Genomic DNA, 18,069 nt, shown 5'->3' with positions numbered 1-18,069 from the left:
ATTATGTTAACACGGTTTTTATTATTATGCAGATATTAGCTCAGTAAACTATGTGGTGGATCTCCATAAACCACAGAAACCGTAGAAGAAATTACTTAGGTAAGCATAGCTTTTTGTCCTCTTCTTACAGATAACTATGCTAAAAATCAACAGCGGAAGAATTACCAAGAAGAGGCCATCCCGGCATTAAGAGATATTCCTATTAGTGAAGTAAACCAAATGTTCTTTCTTGCAGCCAAAGAACATCACACCCAAAACTAAATTGTATGTAGACTAACAACAAGCATTTATTATAAAAGTTTTTGATGTAATAATTTTGACCATAATTATTTTCACTCTCTTGTTAAAACATGATATTGAAATGTAAAAAAATAAGTTGAGCCTGTTTTAGATAAAGTTCCGTTAATATTGTAAATATTCTTGGGGCGCCTGGGTAGCTCAGTCGGTTAAGCATCTGAGTTCAGCTCAGGTCATGATATCACAGTTCGTGAGTTCGAGCCCCACATTGGGCTGTCTGCTACCAGCACAGAGCCCACTTCAGATCCTCTTTCTCCCCCTCTCTCTGCCCCTCCCCGTCTTATGCGTGCACACACGCTCTCTCTCTCTCAAAAATAAACATTAAAAAAATGTAGATGTTCTCAAGTATTAGTTATTAATGGACAAAATAAATAAATACTGCATTACCACATACCAGACTTTTTGAAACATAAGTATCTGTAAAATCAAGAAATCCCTCCAGAGAGACATTTATGCTGTAATTCTTTTTTAATTTTTTTTTAATGTTTATTTATTTTTGAGAGCGAGATAGAGACTGCAAGCAGGGCAGGGGCCGAGAGAGAGGAGACACAGGATCAAAAGCAGGCTCCGGGCTCCAAGCTGTCAGCAGAGAGCCCGATGTGGGGCTCAAACTCACGAACCGTGAGATCATGACACGATCCAAAGTCGGCCAGTTAACCAACTGAGCCACACAGGCGCCCCTCATGCTGCAATTTTTAAATGGCAATTATGTCCTTTCTGCCGTTTGTTCTTGGAGGCCCAGAATTCGAACTCTGATTTGGGAGAAGGGTACATTTAATTTGTATGTTCTTGCCATCACATTTGTGTCTAAGACACAAAGCAACATTTGTGGAGTACTTCCAACATACCAGGTATTTTTCTAGACGTAGCGATGAAAAGATTCTCTCTGAAAGAGCCTACATTTTAGAGGCAGATTGAGACAGACTAAGCAAATAAAATATTTGTGATGAGTGCTATGCAGAGAATTGAAATAATATAATGTTCTAGAAAGTAAAGGGATGACTACTTTAGATTGGGTCAGGGAAGGCTGCTCAGAGAGAGGCAGTTGGGACTGAAATTTGATTAGCAAAAACAGGAGCCCAACAGAAGGATCAGAGACAAGGGAGACCTTGCAGGTGTGAACCAGCCAGGGCAGAGGCCTCCAGGTGAGAAGGAGCTCAGCGTGTCCTGAGGACGGAAGGCCAGCAGGGGGCCTAGAGTGCTCTGTGCCAGGGGGTGTGGTAGGGGGAGCCCGGAGAGGCCAGCGACACGGCAGTGGGCTTTGTGGGCCAGTGTAGGAAGTCTGGACTTAAGGGTCTGTGTGAGGAGTTGGAACCCTTTAGACACTGAGCGATCGGGAGGCTTTAAGGGAAGGCATGACATGGCCTGATGTATGTTTTTAAAAAGTCGCTCAGGCTGGTGGATAGAGGATGGATTCAGGAGGGAGAGTCCCGGATGGGGCAAGAGTATGGAGCAGAGTTGTGGCGGTGGAGCTGGGGAGGAGTCACTCTGCAGCCTTTGTCGGAGACGCAGCTGACTGACTGTGCGAGGGAGGCAAGCTGCTGAGACAAGTTGTGATCAAGGGCCCCTCCTGGGTTCTTTTGGATCAATGAGTAGATGGTTCTACCTTTTGCCGAATCAGACAGTATTTGGGGGAAGTGTAGGTGAGGAGGTTGGAGAATTTGGTATATGAGTTACTTGGACTGATGCCACCTTGTGAACATCTGTTTGCATCCACGTGAGATTAAGAAGCTTAAAGTTTAAAAAACAAACCATGTATAACTTTGTAAGAGTATACTCACAGTTGGCCAGTCTTAGCAAGCATTCAAGGCCTTCTAACTTTGAACACACTAAATCTCTACATAGAGGTGGAGCTACCCATTTTTGTGCAGATTTAACTATACCTTCTGTAAAATGAAAAAAAAAGAAACTATTAATTTTAAATAGTTGAGAAAACTAGGACTTCCATTTCAAGGACAGTATCCCTGCCCAATGAGCACGAGATGGATAACAGGAATCTGCTATTTCTGTTCTGTTGTTTGTCCCATTTCCTGTATTTTTATGGTAAGAGCATCTCACCACATTTAAGAGCAGTTTAAGAGGACCAGTCAGGTCCATCCAGGATAGAATGGTAAATAAATGGTGATCTGTTTATGCATTGAAAAACCCTACAGCCGTACAAACAATGAATCACTGCTTTATCTAACAACAGGAATGAATATCACAGATATATGTTGGGGGAAAAAACAGATGTAAAAGAATATATACTATATGTTTTCATCTACATGAAATTCAAAATCAGGAAAAACTACTCTGGTGATAAATATTGGAATGGTGATATTAACTAGCAGAGCCATGAGGGAACCTGCTGGGGGGGGGGGGGGGGGGTTGTTGAAAATGCCCTGCACCTTGATATGGGTTGTAGTTACTTGGGTATAACAATCATTGTGTTAATATCATTTGACTTAATGCTTTTTAAAATTGAATTATGGTTTATATACAATGTTGTATTCGTTTCAGGTGTACAAGTTAGTAATTGGATAGTTTTGTACATTACAAAATGCCCACCACAGTAGGTCACCATATAAAGTTATTACAGTATTATCGACTGTATTCCCTATGCTGTATATTACATCCCTGTGGCTTATTTTATGAGAAGTTTGTAAGTTAGAAGTTCCTTCATCCCCTACACCTGTTTCACTAGTCCCTTCAACCAAGAAGTAACTTACACATCAATAAAAAGGTAAAGAACAGTGCCGATGCCTCATCCCCAGAAATTTTAATTCATTGGTCTGGAGTGGGACCCAAGCAGGGGTAGTTTTTAAGGACAACCGGACACTTAAAACATGCAGCCAGGATTGAGAACTTCCTGCCTTAATTCATTGGATTTAACTGAGCCTGCGGTCAACCAGGGAATGGTGTTAGCTTTGAAAGAACAGGCAGTGTTGGAGCAGCCCTCCCACCTTTGTGAGACTCCTCCCTGGATCAGCATCACTCCTTTGCATTCCCCTCAGGCCAATGATAGGCCTATGAAGGTGTTGAAATGGGTGAGAAAGGGCCCTTCATTAACTGCAGTACCCCACCTCGCCTCCAGCCCCCTATTAACTTTTCATTCTGTTTCCCAGCCCTGCTGTTCTTACACTTCATAAGACATTTTGTCTGTATGTCGCTTTTTCTTAGATTATGGGATGCAGTTCTTTCCAGGGTCTTGGTTTAGTGCAGCAGTTCTCACCATTTTTTTTAAACCTCAGGACCCCTTTATATTCATAAAGAGTGTTCCCAAAGAGCTTTTGTGTAGGTGGATTATATTTAGAAATTAACATAGGAATTTTTAAAATATTTGTTTATAAATAATATACCCATTACATTTTGACATGTTTAAATAACATTTTATGAAAAACAACTATATTTTCCTAAAAGAAACTTAGTGAAATGAGTGGAATTGTTTTACATTTTTGCAAATCACTTTAAATATCTGGCTTAATGGAAGACAGCTGGGTTCTCCTGTCTGCTTCTGTATTCAGTCTGTTCCAATACCACATGTCACAGAGCTTCTGGAAAACCACTGCACACTTGTGAGAGAATGAGAGTGGAAAAGACAAATAGCATCTTAATGGTTTTATGAAATTGGTTTTGACCTCATGGACCCCCTGAAACAGAGTCTCCAGACCACACTTGGAGAACTACTGGTTAGTGGGCCTCAACTAGAAAGAGACAGAGAGAGAGACTGTGTGTGTGTGTGTGTGTGTGTGTGTGTGTGTGTGTGTGTGTGTGTGTGTGTAGGATACGGTGTTGCACTTAGGAAGGATAAGTATCTTAATTGAATACCTCTAATGGCCACTTCAGATCTGCTTGGTTCCACGCCTTATTCCAGCCACTGATGCCCCTTTGATCAGCCACAGGTGCCCCTTGACAATGCACCCTGGAGAGAGGGGAAGTCAACCCCCAGAGGATGCCATGGAGCTCCATGTGGGGCAGGCGTCCCTCCCCCAAAGAAGCAATTGTGAGCTTCATTTTCGGGAGCTCCTCAGGAGGCCCTGGGAGACTGAGCTGTGGTCACCATGGCAATGGTGAGCTCAGTAGCGCATGCCTGAATTGGCTCTTCTCAGTTTTGCTCCATTGCTGCCCACTCTTCCCTAGTGTCACTTTCCAAATAGACTGCCTACGCACAAGCCTTTGTCACAGGCTCTGCTTTCATGAGAACCCCAGGCTGAGATGGGGCTTTTCTGTAAAAATTTTGCTTCAGTTGCAGGGCCGTGATATGTAATGCATTTCCCTGCTGCATGCTGTAGTTTAAGAAAAAGATTTGAGGAGTGCCTGGGTGGTTCAGTTGGTTAAGAGTCAGACTTCACCTCAGGTCGTGATCTCACGGCCCACTCCGTGGGTTCGAGCCCCGCTTTGGACTCTGTGCTGACATCTCAGAGCCTGGAGCCTGCTTCTGATTCTGTGTCTCCCTCTCTCTCTGCCCCTCCCTGGCTCATGATATCTCTCTCTCTCTCACTTTCCCTCTCAAAAATAAACACTGAAACAATTTTAAAAAGAAAAAGGTTTGAAAGACACCATGTTTTACAATAAGCCTAAATAATAGCATAAAATACTCCCCAAATGTCAGCAATATAAACATTTTCTGATTTTGGCAAAACCCCCTCTAGTAATTAAATTATCAACTAGAATTATATTATAGAAGTCCAGATATGAAATCACCTAAATGAAAAGCCAACAATTCAAATCCAAAATTCTTCCCTCCCTAATTTCTTGACCTTACCTGTCTTACTGAGAAGTATCTCAATCAGGAGGCTGGGTTTTCTACAGAAGCCGATGCCTCGGGGCTCATTAGAGGGGTGTTACTCCTTAAGCAAATTGATCCAGCCCATAATTTCTTCTATGTGCCACTATTTCAAAGAGCCGATGGGACAAGCAGTATCATATTACCAGGCCCATGCCCACAGAACTTGGAAAACTCAAGTAAATCCAGTGCTACTGCAGTTATCCCAGACCCAGTGCATTGGACAATACAGACCGCCCCCCCCCCCCCCATCCTAGGCAATCACTTCAGCGCAGACTGGATGGGATGTGGGGAAAGGGAGGCAGAAACGAAGAGATTCTTTTTGGTTTGTCTTCCCAAGGTGCAGGTCAGGCTGTGGCCGTTGTCAAGATTCTCCTCGTTCAGGGTAAAACTCAGGTGGATTAACCGTAGCACTATATATATACTATTTCAGAATGGGCAGACGTACTTACCCCACCTTTCCAATCGGTCTAGACACAACAAAAGTTCAGCACTTGGAGATAACCACCAAATCAGAATGGAGCCATGTAGACAGAGACCGTGGATGTCTCAGTGGTCACCTGTGTGGACTTATGACCAGGGACCAAATGTTCCCTACCCCTCCATTCCTCACCACCACATAAGTCCCAGTGTTCCAGAAATGCAACGGAAACCTCAGGGACCGAAGGAGCCACGGAGTTCAAAATAATGGCGTTACAGAAACTGAGTTATAATTGGTGAGCAGATGCTTTTGTGGATCTGAGTTTTCCCCCTGTGAATCTGTTTCACGTGATGCAGGGGAAAAACTCCAGTAACTCAATACCTGTCTCATCAGGCTCTTTCTGCAAATCCAGTGTCCAAGCTCTGCTGTATAGGTCAGTCACAGGGCCATATGGCCAGGGCTGGATGATGCCAGTTACAGCATCAAATGGCACCCTCCAATTGCACCATAGTTGGCCAGGCTGGCCCACTTGTGTTATAAAGCCTGTTCACCCTGCTCCTGTGGCTGCTTCTAAAGGCCCCATCCTGCCTTCTGACACTATAGTTTCCAGGACCCCCTCTTTTGACACCTCTCAGTGAACCACAGTTGACATGCACACCACTGGGGTGAACACAACACTCGTCGTCACTGTTCTGTGAAGGACAAGTGCCTGATGGGAATTCAAATACATTGTCCATTGGGGCACCTGGGTGGCTCAGTCGATTAAGCCTCCAACTTAAGCTCAGGTCATGATCTCACCTTTTGTGAGTTTGAGCCCTGCATTAGGCTCTGTGCTGACAGTCAAGAGCCTGCAGCCTGCTTTGGATTCTGTTTCTCCCTCTCTCTCTCTGCCCCTCCCCAACTTGTGCTCTGTCTCTCTCAAAAATAAACATTAAAAAAAATTTTTTTAAACACATTGTCCACCTTAATACTGATGGAGCCAGATGTTCAAGTGCTGCATAAAAATGAAGCCAAAACCCAGCTTTCTTCCTTAAATCTGATGTGAGGAGGGCTGGCCTGCAGAGTTAGACACGGCCCAGCCATCTGCATGCACAAGACAGCGTGGTGCACCGCGTCCTGTGTGGTCCTGGCAGATAGCAGACAACTCTTGTGCAGTCAGTGTGGCCATTTCTCACCCATCAGATAAGTCACACACCTGTGAGTGTTGAGTGTGGAATATAGTGCAGGAGTGTGTTCCCCCAATGCTTTCCCAAGAAGGCAGACTGTTTTAGTCACTGAGGCAGAAATATGAGCAGAAGGATGATGGTTTCCCTACTCTGGCCACTTAGGTTGTCTCCTGTTTTCCCCTATTAGGAACAATCAGTGGAAATCTTTGCGGATAAGTTTTGTGAAATTGTGCCCTTGGGCTAGGTTCCTGACATTGGAATTGTTACAGGATCAAAGGGCTTGAACATCTTGAAGATACTTAAAGGGAGGAATAAGCCCACCAACCCAATCAATCAAAGGAGGGAGGCGGAGCACAGTGAAGCGAGGCTTTAATCAACGTTCTCGCAAGAGCAGGTGTCTGACGGATAGGCACACTTGGGGCAGTTACAGCAGATAATTTATCTCCTACTGTGTAAGTCCCTCCCCTGGTTCCTCATTGGCTGAGCACTACAGAGGTAAGTCCCTCCCCTGGTTCCTCATTGGCTGAGCACTACAGAGGTTATAGCCTTACCTGGAAGTCGCCTATGCCCATAGAAGGCAAAAAGTAGTCTGACTGAGGGGCGCCTGGGTGGCTCAGTCTGTTAAGCGGCCGACTTCGGCTCAGGTCATGATCTCGCGGTCCGTGAGTTCGAGCCCCGCGTTGGGCTCTGTGCTGACAGCTCAGAGCCTGGATCCTGTTTCAGATTCTGTGTCTCCCTCTCTCTGACCCTCCCCGTTCATGCTCGCGCGCGCTCTCTCTCTCTCTCTCTCTCTCTCAAAAATAAATAACATTAAAAAAAAAAGTAGCCTTTTTGGAACAAAGGTACATTCTCTGAGGTGACAGAGACTTTCAGTCCCTCCTCCCCTTTGTTCTTTGGCGCATGCTCTTTGCAAAGCCTGCAAAAATAAGCCCATGAAACAGAAAGGGAAAGAAAAACCAGGAAGTGAAGTGTCTAAGATTTAGGACTCCATTGTGGAGAGGGGGGAGGGGTTGTACATATTTCCAATAGGTTATAAACCTACTGTTAAACCTACTGTTAACTAGACAGCGTGGCTTTTATTTGGTGCTTCTGAAAATGAGTCCTCTCCCTTACTTCTCACACTTAATATGTGATGTCAGACTGATCTTCAAAAAGGTCATATCTATTAAACACACTCCCTACAGTTCACTGCTATACTGGTGTGATGGTTAATTTTATGTGTCGACTTGACTGGGCTAAGGGATGCCCAGACAACTGATAAAACATTATTTCTGAATGTGTCCACGAGGGTGTTTCAAGAAGAGATTAGCATCTGAATCAGTCTAGGTAAAGAACATCCAACCTCTCCAGTGTGGGTGGACCTCCAGTCCTTTGAGAGCCCCGGATAGAATAAAAAGTGGAGGAAGGGTGGATTTTTCTCTCTCTTCTTTTTATTTGTTTTTAATGTGGAGCCTTTCTTTTTTTTTTTAAGGTTTTTTTTTTTTTTTTTTTGAGAGAAAAAGAGAGCGCGAATGGTGTAGGGGCAGAGAGGGAGAAAGGGAATCCCAAGCAGGCTCCATGCCCAGCTCAGAGCCTGGAGCCTGCTTCAGATTCTGTGTCTCCCTCTCTCTCTGCCCCTCCCCGTGCACGCCCTGTCTCTCTCCCTCTCTCTTGAAGATAAATAACATTTAAAAAAAATTTAATGAGGTGCATGGTTACCTAGAACAAAGCGTTCTCTCCCTTGCAGCAAGACAGCACCACCTGAGTTTCTTCTGGGCAGTACATTGGACGGGAGGGGAAGGAGTGTGTGTCACTTTGGTAAGGTGTCTTTCAAGGACATATCATGCCCTGCTTCGGCTCTCCTCATTTCTACTGTCCGGGGTGTGGATTTAATGACTGGAAATGGAAATGCCCCTTAGACCATGAGGTGCCCTTAGGAGTTGAAGCCACACAGCAGCAGAGCAAAAAGATTGAAAGAGCCCAAATCCTGACATCATACTAGCCCTGGATGGCCAACCTCTGGATTTGGACAGAGAAACGTCCTTCTATCTGGTTTCAGCCACTGTTAATTTTGGGTCGTCCAGTCACAGCCATAGCTAAACCTAACAATGCAGTTGCCATCAGTGTTCAGGAACAAACCTGTCATCTTTGTCCTGCTGGAATAACCCTGGTGATGGCCAGAATGGGCTTGGAGGTCTATTTTCAAATTTGAAGTGGCCAAGAACCACCCGAGGAGCTGTTAAAATGCAGGTTCCCAGCTCTAGTAAGTCTGGAAGGCCCTGGAATCTGCATTTTTAACAGGCCTCCTTGGAGGCTCTGCTGGGAGGAGGCCACAGACCCCCTGTTGATAATGACCCTTGAAAACCACAAGCCTCGGTAGGAAGGGCCTCCAGGCTGCAAAGTCTCCTTGATCTTCACAGAAAGTTCCATTCACTTCTCCTCCAGACACACGTGCGCGTCACCCCCTAAAAGAAACCTGGACCCTCTGCCAGTCTCTCCTTGATGGTATGGGAAGGGAAGACACTGTATGTTTTTCTTAGTGAATCTACAGCAGCAAAACATGAGCAATCTGCCACAGTGTGGCCGGGGAAGTATTGCCTGCTCTGCTTTTGCTAATGGAGTAAGTACACGAATGGTACGCAGTTTTAATCTGCATATTTGAATACAACTAGGCTCAATATTTTATACAAAAAATATTACAAACATTTTTATACAAAAATTTGTATAAATATATAAATATACCTATTTTTATATAAAAAATAATAAATATACCTTCAAATGGCCAACTTCCAGGAAACAAAGCAAAAAGACTAGGGCTTTGGCATCAATGAGTCCTGAGTCCAAATCCCCGCTCTGCCGCTTCCTGCCAGTGTGACCTTGGGCAGGTCACTTGACCTCTCTGACCTTCAGTTTCTGCATCTGTCAAACAACACCCATTTTATAGGATATAGGGAAACATGTTTGGCACATGGTAGGCCTTTAATGGTCGTCCTGATTCTATCTCACTCTTTTCTTCATGCGGGCCACTGTCTATAATCTATGCCATTTCTCCACCCATTCTTTTTTTTTTTTTTTTTACATTTTATTTATTTTTGAGAGAGACACACAGAGAGAGAGAGACAGAGAGAGAGAGACAGAGCACAAGTGGGAGGGGGCAGAGAGAGAGGGAGACACAGAATCCGAAGCAGGCTCCAGGCTCCAAGCTGTCAGCACAGAGCCCGACGCGGGGCTCGAACCCACAAACCGTGAGATCATGACCTGAGCTGAAGTCGGACACCCAACAGACTGAGCCACCCAGACGCCCCTCTCCACCAATTGTTGCTACTGCTGTGTTAGTTTCTTAAGATTGCTATGACATATTGCCTTGAATTTAGTGGCTTAAATCAACAGGAATTTATCCTCTCACTGTTCTGGAGGTCAGGAGTCTGAAATCAGTTTCACTGGGCGGAAATCAAGGCGTCAGCCGGGCTGAGCTCCCTCCTGAGGCTCCGTGGGAGACTCCGTCCCTCACGTCACCCAGCTTCTGGTGGCTGCTGACTCCAGTCTCTGCCTCGGTGGTCACATGGTGCTGTGGACTGAATGTTTGTGTCCCCAAATGTTTCCTAAATCCTAACCCCTAACCACCAATTTGGAGATGGGGCCTTTGGGTGGTGATTGCATCATGAGGATGGAGCCTTCATGAATGGGATTAGTGCCCCTGTAAATAGAGAGACCCCAGGGGTGCCTGGGTGGCTCAGTCGGTTAAGTGTCCGACTTCAGCTCAGGTCACGATCTCACAGTCTGTGAGTTTGAGCCCCGCGTCAGGCTCTGTGCCAACAGCTGAGAGCCTGGAGCCTGTTTCAGATTCTGTGTCTCCCTCTCTCTCTGCCACTCCCCTGCTCATGCTCTGTCTCTGTCAAAAATAAATAAATATTAGGGGCGCCTGGGTGGTTCAGTCGGTTAAGCGTCCGACTTCGGCTCAGGTCACGATCTCGCGGTCCGTGAGTTCGAGCCCCGCGTGGGGCTCTGGGCTGACGGCTCAGAGCCTGGAGCCTGCTTCTGATTCTGTCTCCCTCTCTCTCTGCCCCTCCCCCATTCATGCTCTGTCTCTCTCTGTCTCAAAAATAAATAAACATTAAAAAAAATTTTTTAATAAATAAATAAATAAATAAATATTAAAAGAAAAATTTTTTAATAAATAAATAAAACGTGAAAAAAAAAATTTTTTAATGAAATAAAGAGACCCCAGAGAGCTCCTTTTCTCCTTCTTCCATGTGAGGACACAGTGAAAAGATGATCATTATTTTAATGTTTATTTTTGAGAGAGAGAGAGGGGGACAGAGGATCTGAAGCAGGCTCCGTGTTGACAGCAGAGAGTCGGAGGCGGGGTCAGAACCCATGAACGATGAAATCATGACCCGAGCCGAAGTCAGGCACCACACAGGTGCCACCCAGATGCCCCGAGAAGATGATCACTTATGAACCAGGGCGAAGGTTCTCACCAGACCCAGAACGTGCAGGCACTTTGACCTTGGACTCCCAGCCTCCAGAACAGTGAGAAATAAGTGTTTGTTGTTAAAGCCGCCCAGCCAGGGTACTCTGTGACAGCAGCCCGAGCTGGCCAAGACACATGGTATTCTCTCCTGCATGTATCAAATCTCCCTCAGCCTCTCTCATGAGGACACGTGCGGGGCGCCTGGGTGGCTCTGTCAATTGAGCGTCCAACCTCTGCTCAGGTCATGATCTCGCAGTTTGTGAGTTCGAGCCCCGCATCAAGCTCTCTGCTGTCAGCGCAGAGCCTGCTTTGGGTCCTCTGTCCCCCCTCTCTCTGCCCCTTCTCAACTCGCATGCGCATGTGCACGTGCACGTGTTCTCTCTCTCAAAAGTAAATAAACATTAAAAATAAATAAGGACACTTGTGATTGGATTTAGGACCCACCTAGATAATCAAAGTTTGTCTCCCCATGTCAAGATCCTTAATTTGTCTGCTCCCAAACACCACCTGCATCACCATCGCAGATATAAACCATGTGCGGGGTCACCAAGGCACTGGGCAGGACTGGTTCTCGGGGACAGTGCATGCAGGTGCGCATAGAATTCAGAAATGACACAAGCAACTCCACATCCTCAGCGAGAAAGGCCCAGTGCATGAGTGCGACGTGCTCACCCCAACAGAGTCAGAGCAAGAGGTGAGTGCTGGGCTTGCTGCTGGGTCCTGAGCATCTGGGTTGACCACTGGCCCATAGGGCTGACCTGTCACTATTTATTTTTGAGAGAGAGAGAGAGAAAGAGAGTGTGAGTGTGAGTGGGGAAGGGGCAGAGAGAGAAGGGGACACAGAATCCAAAGCAGGCTCCAGGCTCCGAGCTGTCAGCCCAGAGCCCGACACGGGGCTCGAACTGGTGAACTGTGAGATCAAAGTCAGATGCTTAACCAACTGAACCACCCAGGCGCCCCGCTGGTCTGCTGCTTTTAATAAAGTGTTTATATAGCAAAACAAGACAAGGCTTAACTTTGTCACATCTTCAGAGACTGTTCTTCCCTTATAGGATGACATTCACAGAGTCCAGGAACTGGCACCTGCCAATGTCTTTGGGGGCCATTATTCAGGCTACCCCAATCATATATCAAGGTTGGCTTAAAATCCATGTCAGGAAACAGAAGAGAAAGTATTCCCTCCAGCCTGAGGATGAAAACCCAAGTGCTAAGGTTGGCACAGCACGACGAAGAAAACTCTTCATCTTTGATGGCACAGTGTGCCACAGAATACCCCAAACCCAGAGAGGGCCGATGCCATAAGTGGACTGTGTTAGATAATAAATCCCTCTTGTGACTCAGAGAGAGAGATCAACATGCCCATACACAGTATTACTCTTCTCTCTCTCCTCTGCTGTCTCTCTCTACCCCCACCTGTCCCGTCCCCTCACCCCCACTTGGCTGGACCACCACACTCATAGAAACCCTTTCCGATTTTGCCCCTGTCCTCAGGAAGAGAGCCTGCAAAGTTAAGAGTTTGGGTTTTGGATGAGAACACAAGCTCTCGAGTCCTCACGTCACCTCCTGGGTGGAGTGGGAGGCCTTGGAGAGATTTCCCCTCCCCCCACCCTGAAAGCTCCGTTTTCTCACGTGCTAGAGAGATACACCTACCTTGAGATAATCTTGAGGGTTGAATCAGGTAAAGCGGACGAAAACCCTGGAATCACAGATCCTGGCCCACATCTGTCCCTGCTGCTCCCTGTCCACACCCCACACCCCGTCCACACTGTGTCCATCTCTCTCCAAACGTCCTCTGTGCTACACACGAGGGGCCACGCACATACTTGGTTTTTACTTCACTTCCTGAGAATTTGGCTGATTCATCTTGGGTCCTGGGTTTCTAGCACCGACAACAAAGTATATGGTTATGGAGTGAAAAAGGAAAAATTCAGAGGCTCCTAGCTGGAATCATCAGAAGCATTATAATTAAATGGTTTGAAGGTGGAATGAGGGAGATATAAACTTTTCTCATATTTTAAGGAGTCAAATCATTTAAGGCCCTAAATATTTAGAATGATCAACATGGAGATCTTGTAACGACCCGAAATGTCTAGAAAGCCATCATTATTTGTCTTCTACTTTCAAATTCTGGTGCCTTTTAAGATTTTTTTTCCCCCTGAATTTACTAAATTTATGAAATCACTTTGAAAGCTACTTCAGACTGAATTCACTGTCATCTCTGAACGAGAAGATTAAATTTAATGTACGTGAAAGACAGATGAACTGCCGTGGGACAAAAAGGCAATCAGAAATAATGGCCTCTGACCACAAAGGGCCACAAATTAAAGAATTGTCAACCCAAGATAGAGATTCTATCAGTGACGAATCTGTCATTTCACTTGCCTACCGATCTAGCACAATTATGGGAAAACTAACAGAAGTGACCTGAGTGAACAGACAGACTGGGGCCATTTGTTTCTTAAGTGAAATTTCCAGGCACCTAGCCCCAGCCTGTGCTTTTCCATCACTGCTGACTGGCAGTTGGCAGAGAGAGATGACCTTTACTTAACCTTGAGAATAACTCTATTCCTTCCTGGCCAGAATAAGGAATGGGTGTCAAGGCCTATTGACAATCCATTTGCAGGAGTTACTGAATGTTTGGTCTAAGTGGATGATATCTCTGCCTTTCTGAACTTTATTTTACAAAATAAATATCTCTCCTAGGCCATCTTGGAAGTTAGAGAAGGCCACACACCATGTACGGATGCCTGACAAATTTAAGAGGTAACTTTTACCTGTTTTGTTTTGGTTTCAGGTTGTTTCTTGGGTTTTTTTCTCGCTCAAACATTCATCTGAATGAATATAGAGAAATAACCAACTTTCATCTGCCACTTCTTATGGGAAGACAATCTACTTTCGTTCTTTTGGGCATTTAGAAAATGTTTGTTGCTGTCAGCAACCCAAAAGGTAAGTGATTCCAAAACAAATGCTAAATCAAGCACTGCTTCTCGACTTAACTCCTTTTCCCCCAAAATCCCTGTGTAATGATTTGTTCAAAGATCTGAAGTAAACGAAATCGGATCAGATATCCCATCCCTCAAAGAAAATGGTTTCAGTGAAGTTAAATCCCCAAACTTGCCCTCTTTTTCACCTCTCCAAGCCATCCTTATCAGAAGCTTCTTGTCACCAATAAGATTAGTGGTAGTTAGTGCATTGGGCTAAATCAGATTTTTCATGTTGGATTAATCATGAAAATGCCAAGAACCAAATAACTTATGTGATTGAAAGGTGCTGAAGAGCCCATCAGCCACACAGTCTATGGATCAACAGACCATATCAGAAATGCCCTTGATTAAAGTTCGTAAGATTTTGGCTAAGATCATTTCATGATTATAGCATTTTAAATCTACATAAGTAATGAATGTGGAATGGTATCTAATGACGGATACTTTAAATATTTGCATTGTTTTTAATCAGTATCATTTATTTTAAAAGTAATACACATGCATCATAGAGATTTATTTATTTATTTTTATTCTTTATTTATTTTTGAGACAAAGACAGAGAGACAGGGTGCGAGCAGGGGAGGAACAGAGAGAGAGGGAAACACAGAATCCGAAGGAGGCTCCAGGCCCTAAGCTGTTAGCACGGAGCCTGACGCGGGGCTCGAACCCACAAACTGCAAGTTCATGACCTGAGCTGAAGTCGGACGCTTAGCTGACCGAGCCACCCAGGCACCCCGAGAATTTTTAAATTATAGAAAACAAATAAAACTAAATCAACCATAACCCATCACTCAAAGATATTTTTAATTGTCTTCTATAAGCCCTTCTACATGTGTGTGCAAACAAACAAAAAACAAAAAAATACTGTGAATATAATTTTGTGTGCCTCATTTTTCAAATAACATTACATTATGAGCAGTTAATAATTGCATAATATTGTAGCATATGGATGCACCATAATTTCACAAATTCTCTATTAACGGACTCTAAGGATGGTTCTGATTTTCATTTTTATAAATGTCAGTGTAACAAATATCGCTGTATAGAAATCTTTGTTCTTATCTCCGATTATATCTCTTGGAAATGTATTTGAAGGGTAAGCGATATGAAATTTCTTAAAGCTCTTATTACCTATCGCCAAATTGCCAGGAAGCTAACCTCTGTTTTTACATTTCCACCAGCAGAGCGTGACTGTTCATTTGTCAACATCATGTATTGATAACCTATTTATTTATTTAATATGCATTTTAAGCTTTAACTATTCAAGAAAATGATAGTAGATCTTCTATGATCATTTTCAGAATAACTAAATAAGTTCAAAGAAATTTGAAAGCAATGATCTCTTAGGAATTTAGCGAGACTTATTTAACATGTAAACCAGAGCCAAGAGCTTCCTGGCAGGTCTAGGAGGTAGAAATGACTTATCTGTAGGGCATAACTTAAAGTTTCACCAAACTCATGCAGGAAATCCCCTTCACATACAAAGTAATTATTTTACAATAATGAAAAAGGTTATGGGGCTAGTTCAAACTTTGAACCCACCTAAGTTATCTTTTGCAAACAATGTGCAATAACTCTCTGGAATATACAAAGACCTTCACCTGCAGTGAAAAGAGCCTAGCAAAGTCTGTTAAAGTAACAGAATGCAAGGAGACGACAATGATCTCATTTTAGACACAAGCCAGTCGTTAAAGACGTATAGACCATCCTGTTCAATAGATCTCAGTTACATTTTTGTTTAAAGTTTATTTTGAGAGAAACTATGTGCATGCACATGCAGGGAAAAGGCAGAGAGAAAGGGAGAGAGAGAATCTCAAGCAGGCTCCATGCTGTCAGTGCAGAGCCCAACACAAATGGCAAAATCATGACCTGAGCCAAGATCAAGAGTTAGATGCTCCACCGACTGAGCCACCCAGGCACCACATTTCTTTTTAAAGAATACAGAAACCACAATTCTAGAATTATGCTTAAATTATATAATTTTCCTTTGGGGGACTTACAAGATACTTTAGAAATATTTAGAACCTTAGCATCATTGTCGTTATGAACAGTTGTTGAAGCACAGACCGGTTGATAGAAGGCCAGATCAACCAACCATATTACCCAATCCCTATTCTAATTTAAAAAAGGAGTGCACACCTGTGATGAGCACCAGGTGTTGTATGGAAGTGTTGATTCACTATATTGTGCAACTGAAACTAATATACTGCATGTTAACTAACTGAAATTTAAATGAAAACTTTAAAAAAGGAAAAATGATGGATTGGAATCCTCTTTTCCATTCTTTAGGTTTTTTCCCTGGTTGCAAAATACAGTATCTTTTAAAAAAATATTTATTTATTTTTGAGAGAGAGAGGAGTGAGTAGGGGAGGGGCAGAAGGAGGGGGACATAGGATCCAAAGTGGGCTCTGTGCTGACAGCAGACAGCCCAATGCAGGGCTTGAACTCAGAAACCAGGAGATCACGACCTGAGCCAAAGTCAAACCGACAGAGCCACCAGGCACCCTGCAAAGTGTAGTATCTTTGAGAAAATTCTTCTTTATTTCTTTTAAAGATTTTGTTTTTGTTTTTTAAGTAAACTCTATGCCCAATGTGGGGCTCTAGCTTATGACCCTGAGATCAAGAGTCTCATGCTCTAACGACTGAGCCAGCCAGGTGCCCTGAAAATCCTTCTTTATTTATTTATTTTATTTATTTATTTATTTATTTATTTATTTATTTATTTATTTTTTAACATTTATTTTTGAGACAGAGAGAGACAGAGCATGAATGGGGGAGGGTCACAGAGAGAGGGAGACACAGAATCTGAAACAGGCTCCAGGCTCTGAGCTGTCAGCACAGAGCCCGACGCGGGGCTCGAACCCACGGACTGTGAGATCATGACCTGAGCCGAAGTCGGACGCTTAACCGACTGAGCCACCCAGGCGCCCCTGAAAATCCTTCTTTAAATCAAATTCCATCCTGGCAACATTTTGTCTCAACCAGTAAGTGCCCAAGGTACAAGAAGTGTCTTTTTTTTTCTTTAATGTTATTTATTTTGAGGGAAAGAGATGGAGGAGGGGCAGAGAGAGAGGAAGACAGAAAGAATCCCAAGCAGGCTCAGCACTGTCAGCACAGAGCTCAACGCGGGGCTCGAACACATGAACCATGAGATCGTGACCTGAGCCAGTATCAAGAATCTGACACTTTTAACTGACTGAGCCACCCAGGTGCCCCACAAGAAGTTCCTTTAAAAAAGGTTTGCAGACCTTTACAAGAAAGCTGTTGTTTTTTTTTTTAACTTTTTTGTTAACGTTTATTTATTTTTGAGACAGAGAGAGTCAGAACATGAACAGGGGAGGGTCAGAGAAAGAGGGAGACACAGAATCTGAAACAGGCTCCAGGCTCTGAGCTGTCAGCACAGAGCCAGACGCGGGGCTTAAACTCACGGACCTTGAGATAATGACCTGAGCCCATCTCGGGCGCTTAACTGACTGAGCCACCCAGCTGCCCCAAGAAAGCTGTTATGAAAATCCCTGTTTCAGGACTGGACTTTAGTAGAGATACTGCCATCACGATGTCCTGGATCCAGCAAATAAACCCTCCCGATGGAGTCCAGGATGAAGCGGTCCCTTTTTGGCTGTGCATGTGTTATCGGAAAGGGCAGGTAGGAAGCCCTGACGTGACACTTAAAGCACTTCAATAGCTTCTCCTTACCCTTCAAATGCACTCCTGGGATGGGGGCCTCTGCCTGCCCACCCCGCCTGCCTGACCTGTCTCCCTTTGCTCCGCCCACCCCACCTGCCCCGCCTGTTCCCCTTGCTCCGCCCACCCCACCTGCCCCGCCTGTCCCCCTTACTCCGCCCACCCCACCTGCCCCACCTGTCTCCCTTGCTCCGCCCACCCCACCTGCCCCGCCTGTTCCCCTTGCTCCGCCCACCCCACCTGCCCCACCTGTCTCCCTTGCTCCGCCCACCCCACCTGCCCCGCCTGTCCCCCTTGCT

General features: G+C 44.6%; 1 protein-coding gene across 8 annotated transcripts in view; it reads left to right on the top strand.

The window, feature by feature from the left end:
* PIGP (phosphatidylinositol glycan anchor biosynthesis class P) overlaps positions 1-18,069 on the top strand; it is a 40,971-nt gene that overhangs the window by 9,908 nt on the left and 12,994 nt on the right. For 4 of the 8 annotated variants that reach the window (XM_058731981.1, XM_058731982.1, XM_058731980.1 and 1 more), the window contains one exon: positions 131-3,032. In XM_058731981.1, coding sequence (XP_058587964.1) covers positions 131-261 — 131 coding nt within the window. In that variant the 3' untranslated portion in view covers positions 262-3,032. Of the gene's footprint in view, positions 1-32; positions 102-130; positions 3,033-13,805; positions 13,866-13,896; positions 14,049-18,069 lie in introns of those variants that run through there. The other 4 variants (XR_009262330.1, XR_009262332.1, XR_009262331.1 and 1 more) reach the window with 3 other exon arrangements.

Source organism: Neofelis nebulosa, chromosome 5, assembly GCF_028018385.1.
Source record: "Neofelis nebulosa isolate mNeoNeb1 chromosome 5, mNeoNeb1.pri, whole genome shotgun sequence".
Taxonomy (NCBI): Eukaryota; Metazoa; Chordata; class Mammalia; order Carnivora; family Felidae; genus Neofelis; species Neofelis nebulosa.
This window is presented reverse-complemented; position numbering and strand designations above follow the sequence as displayed.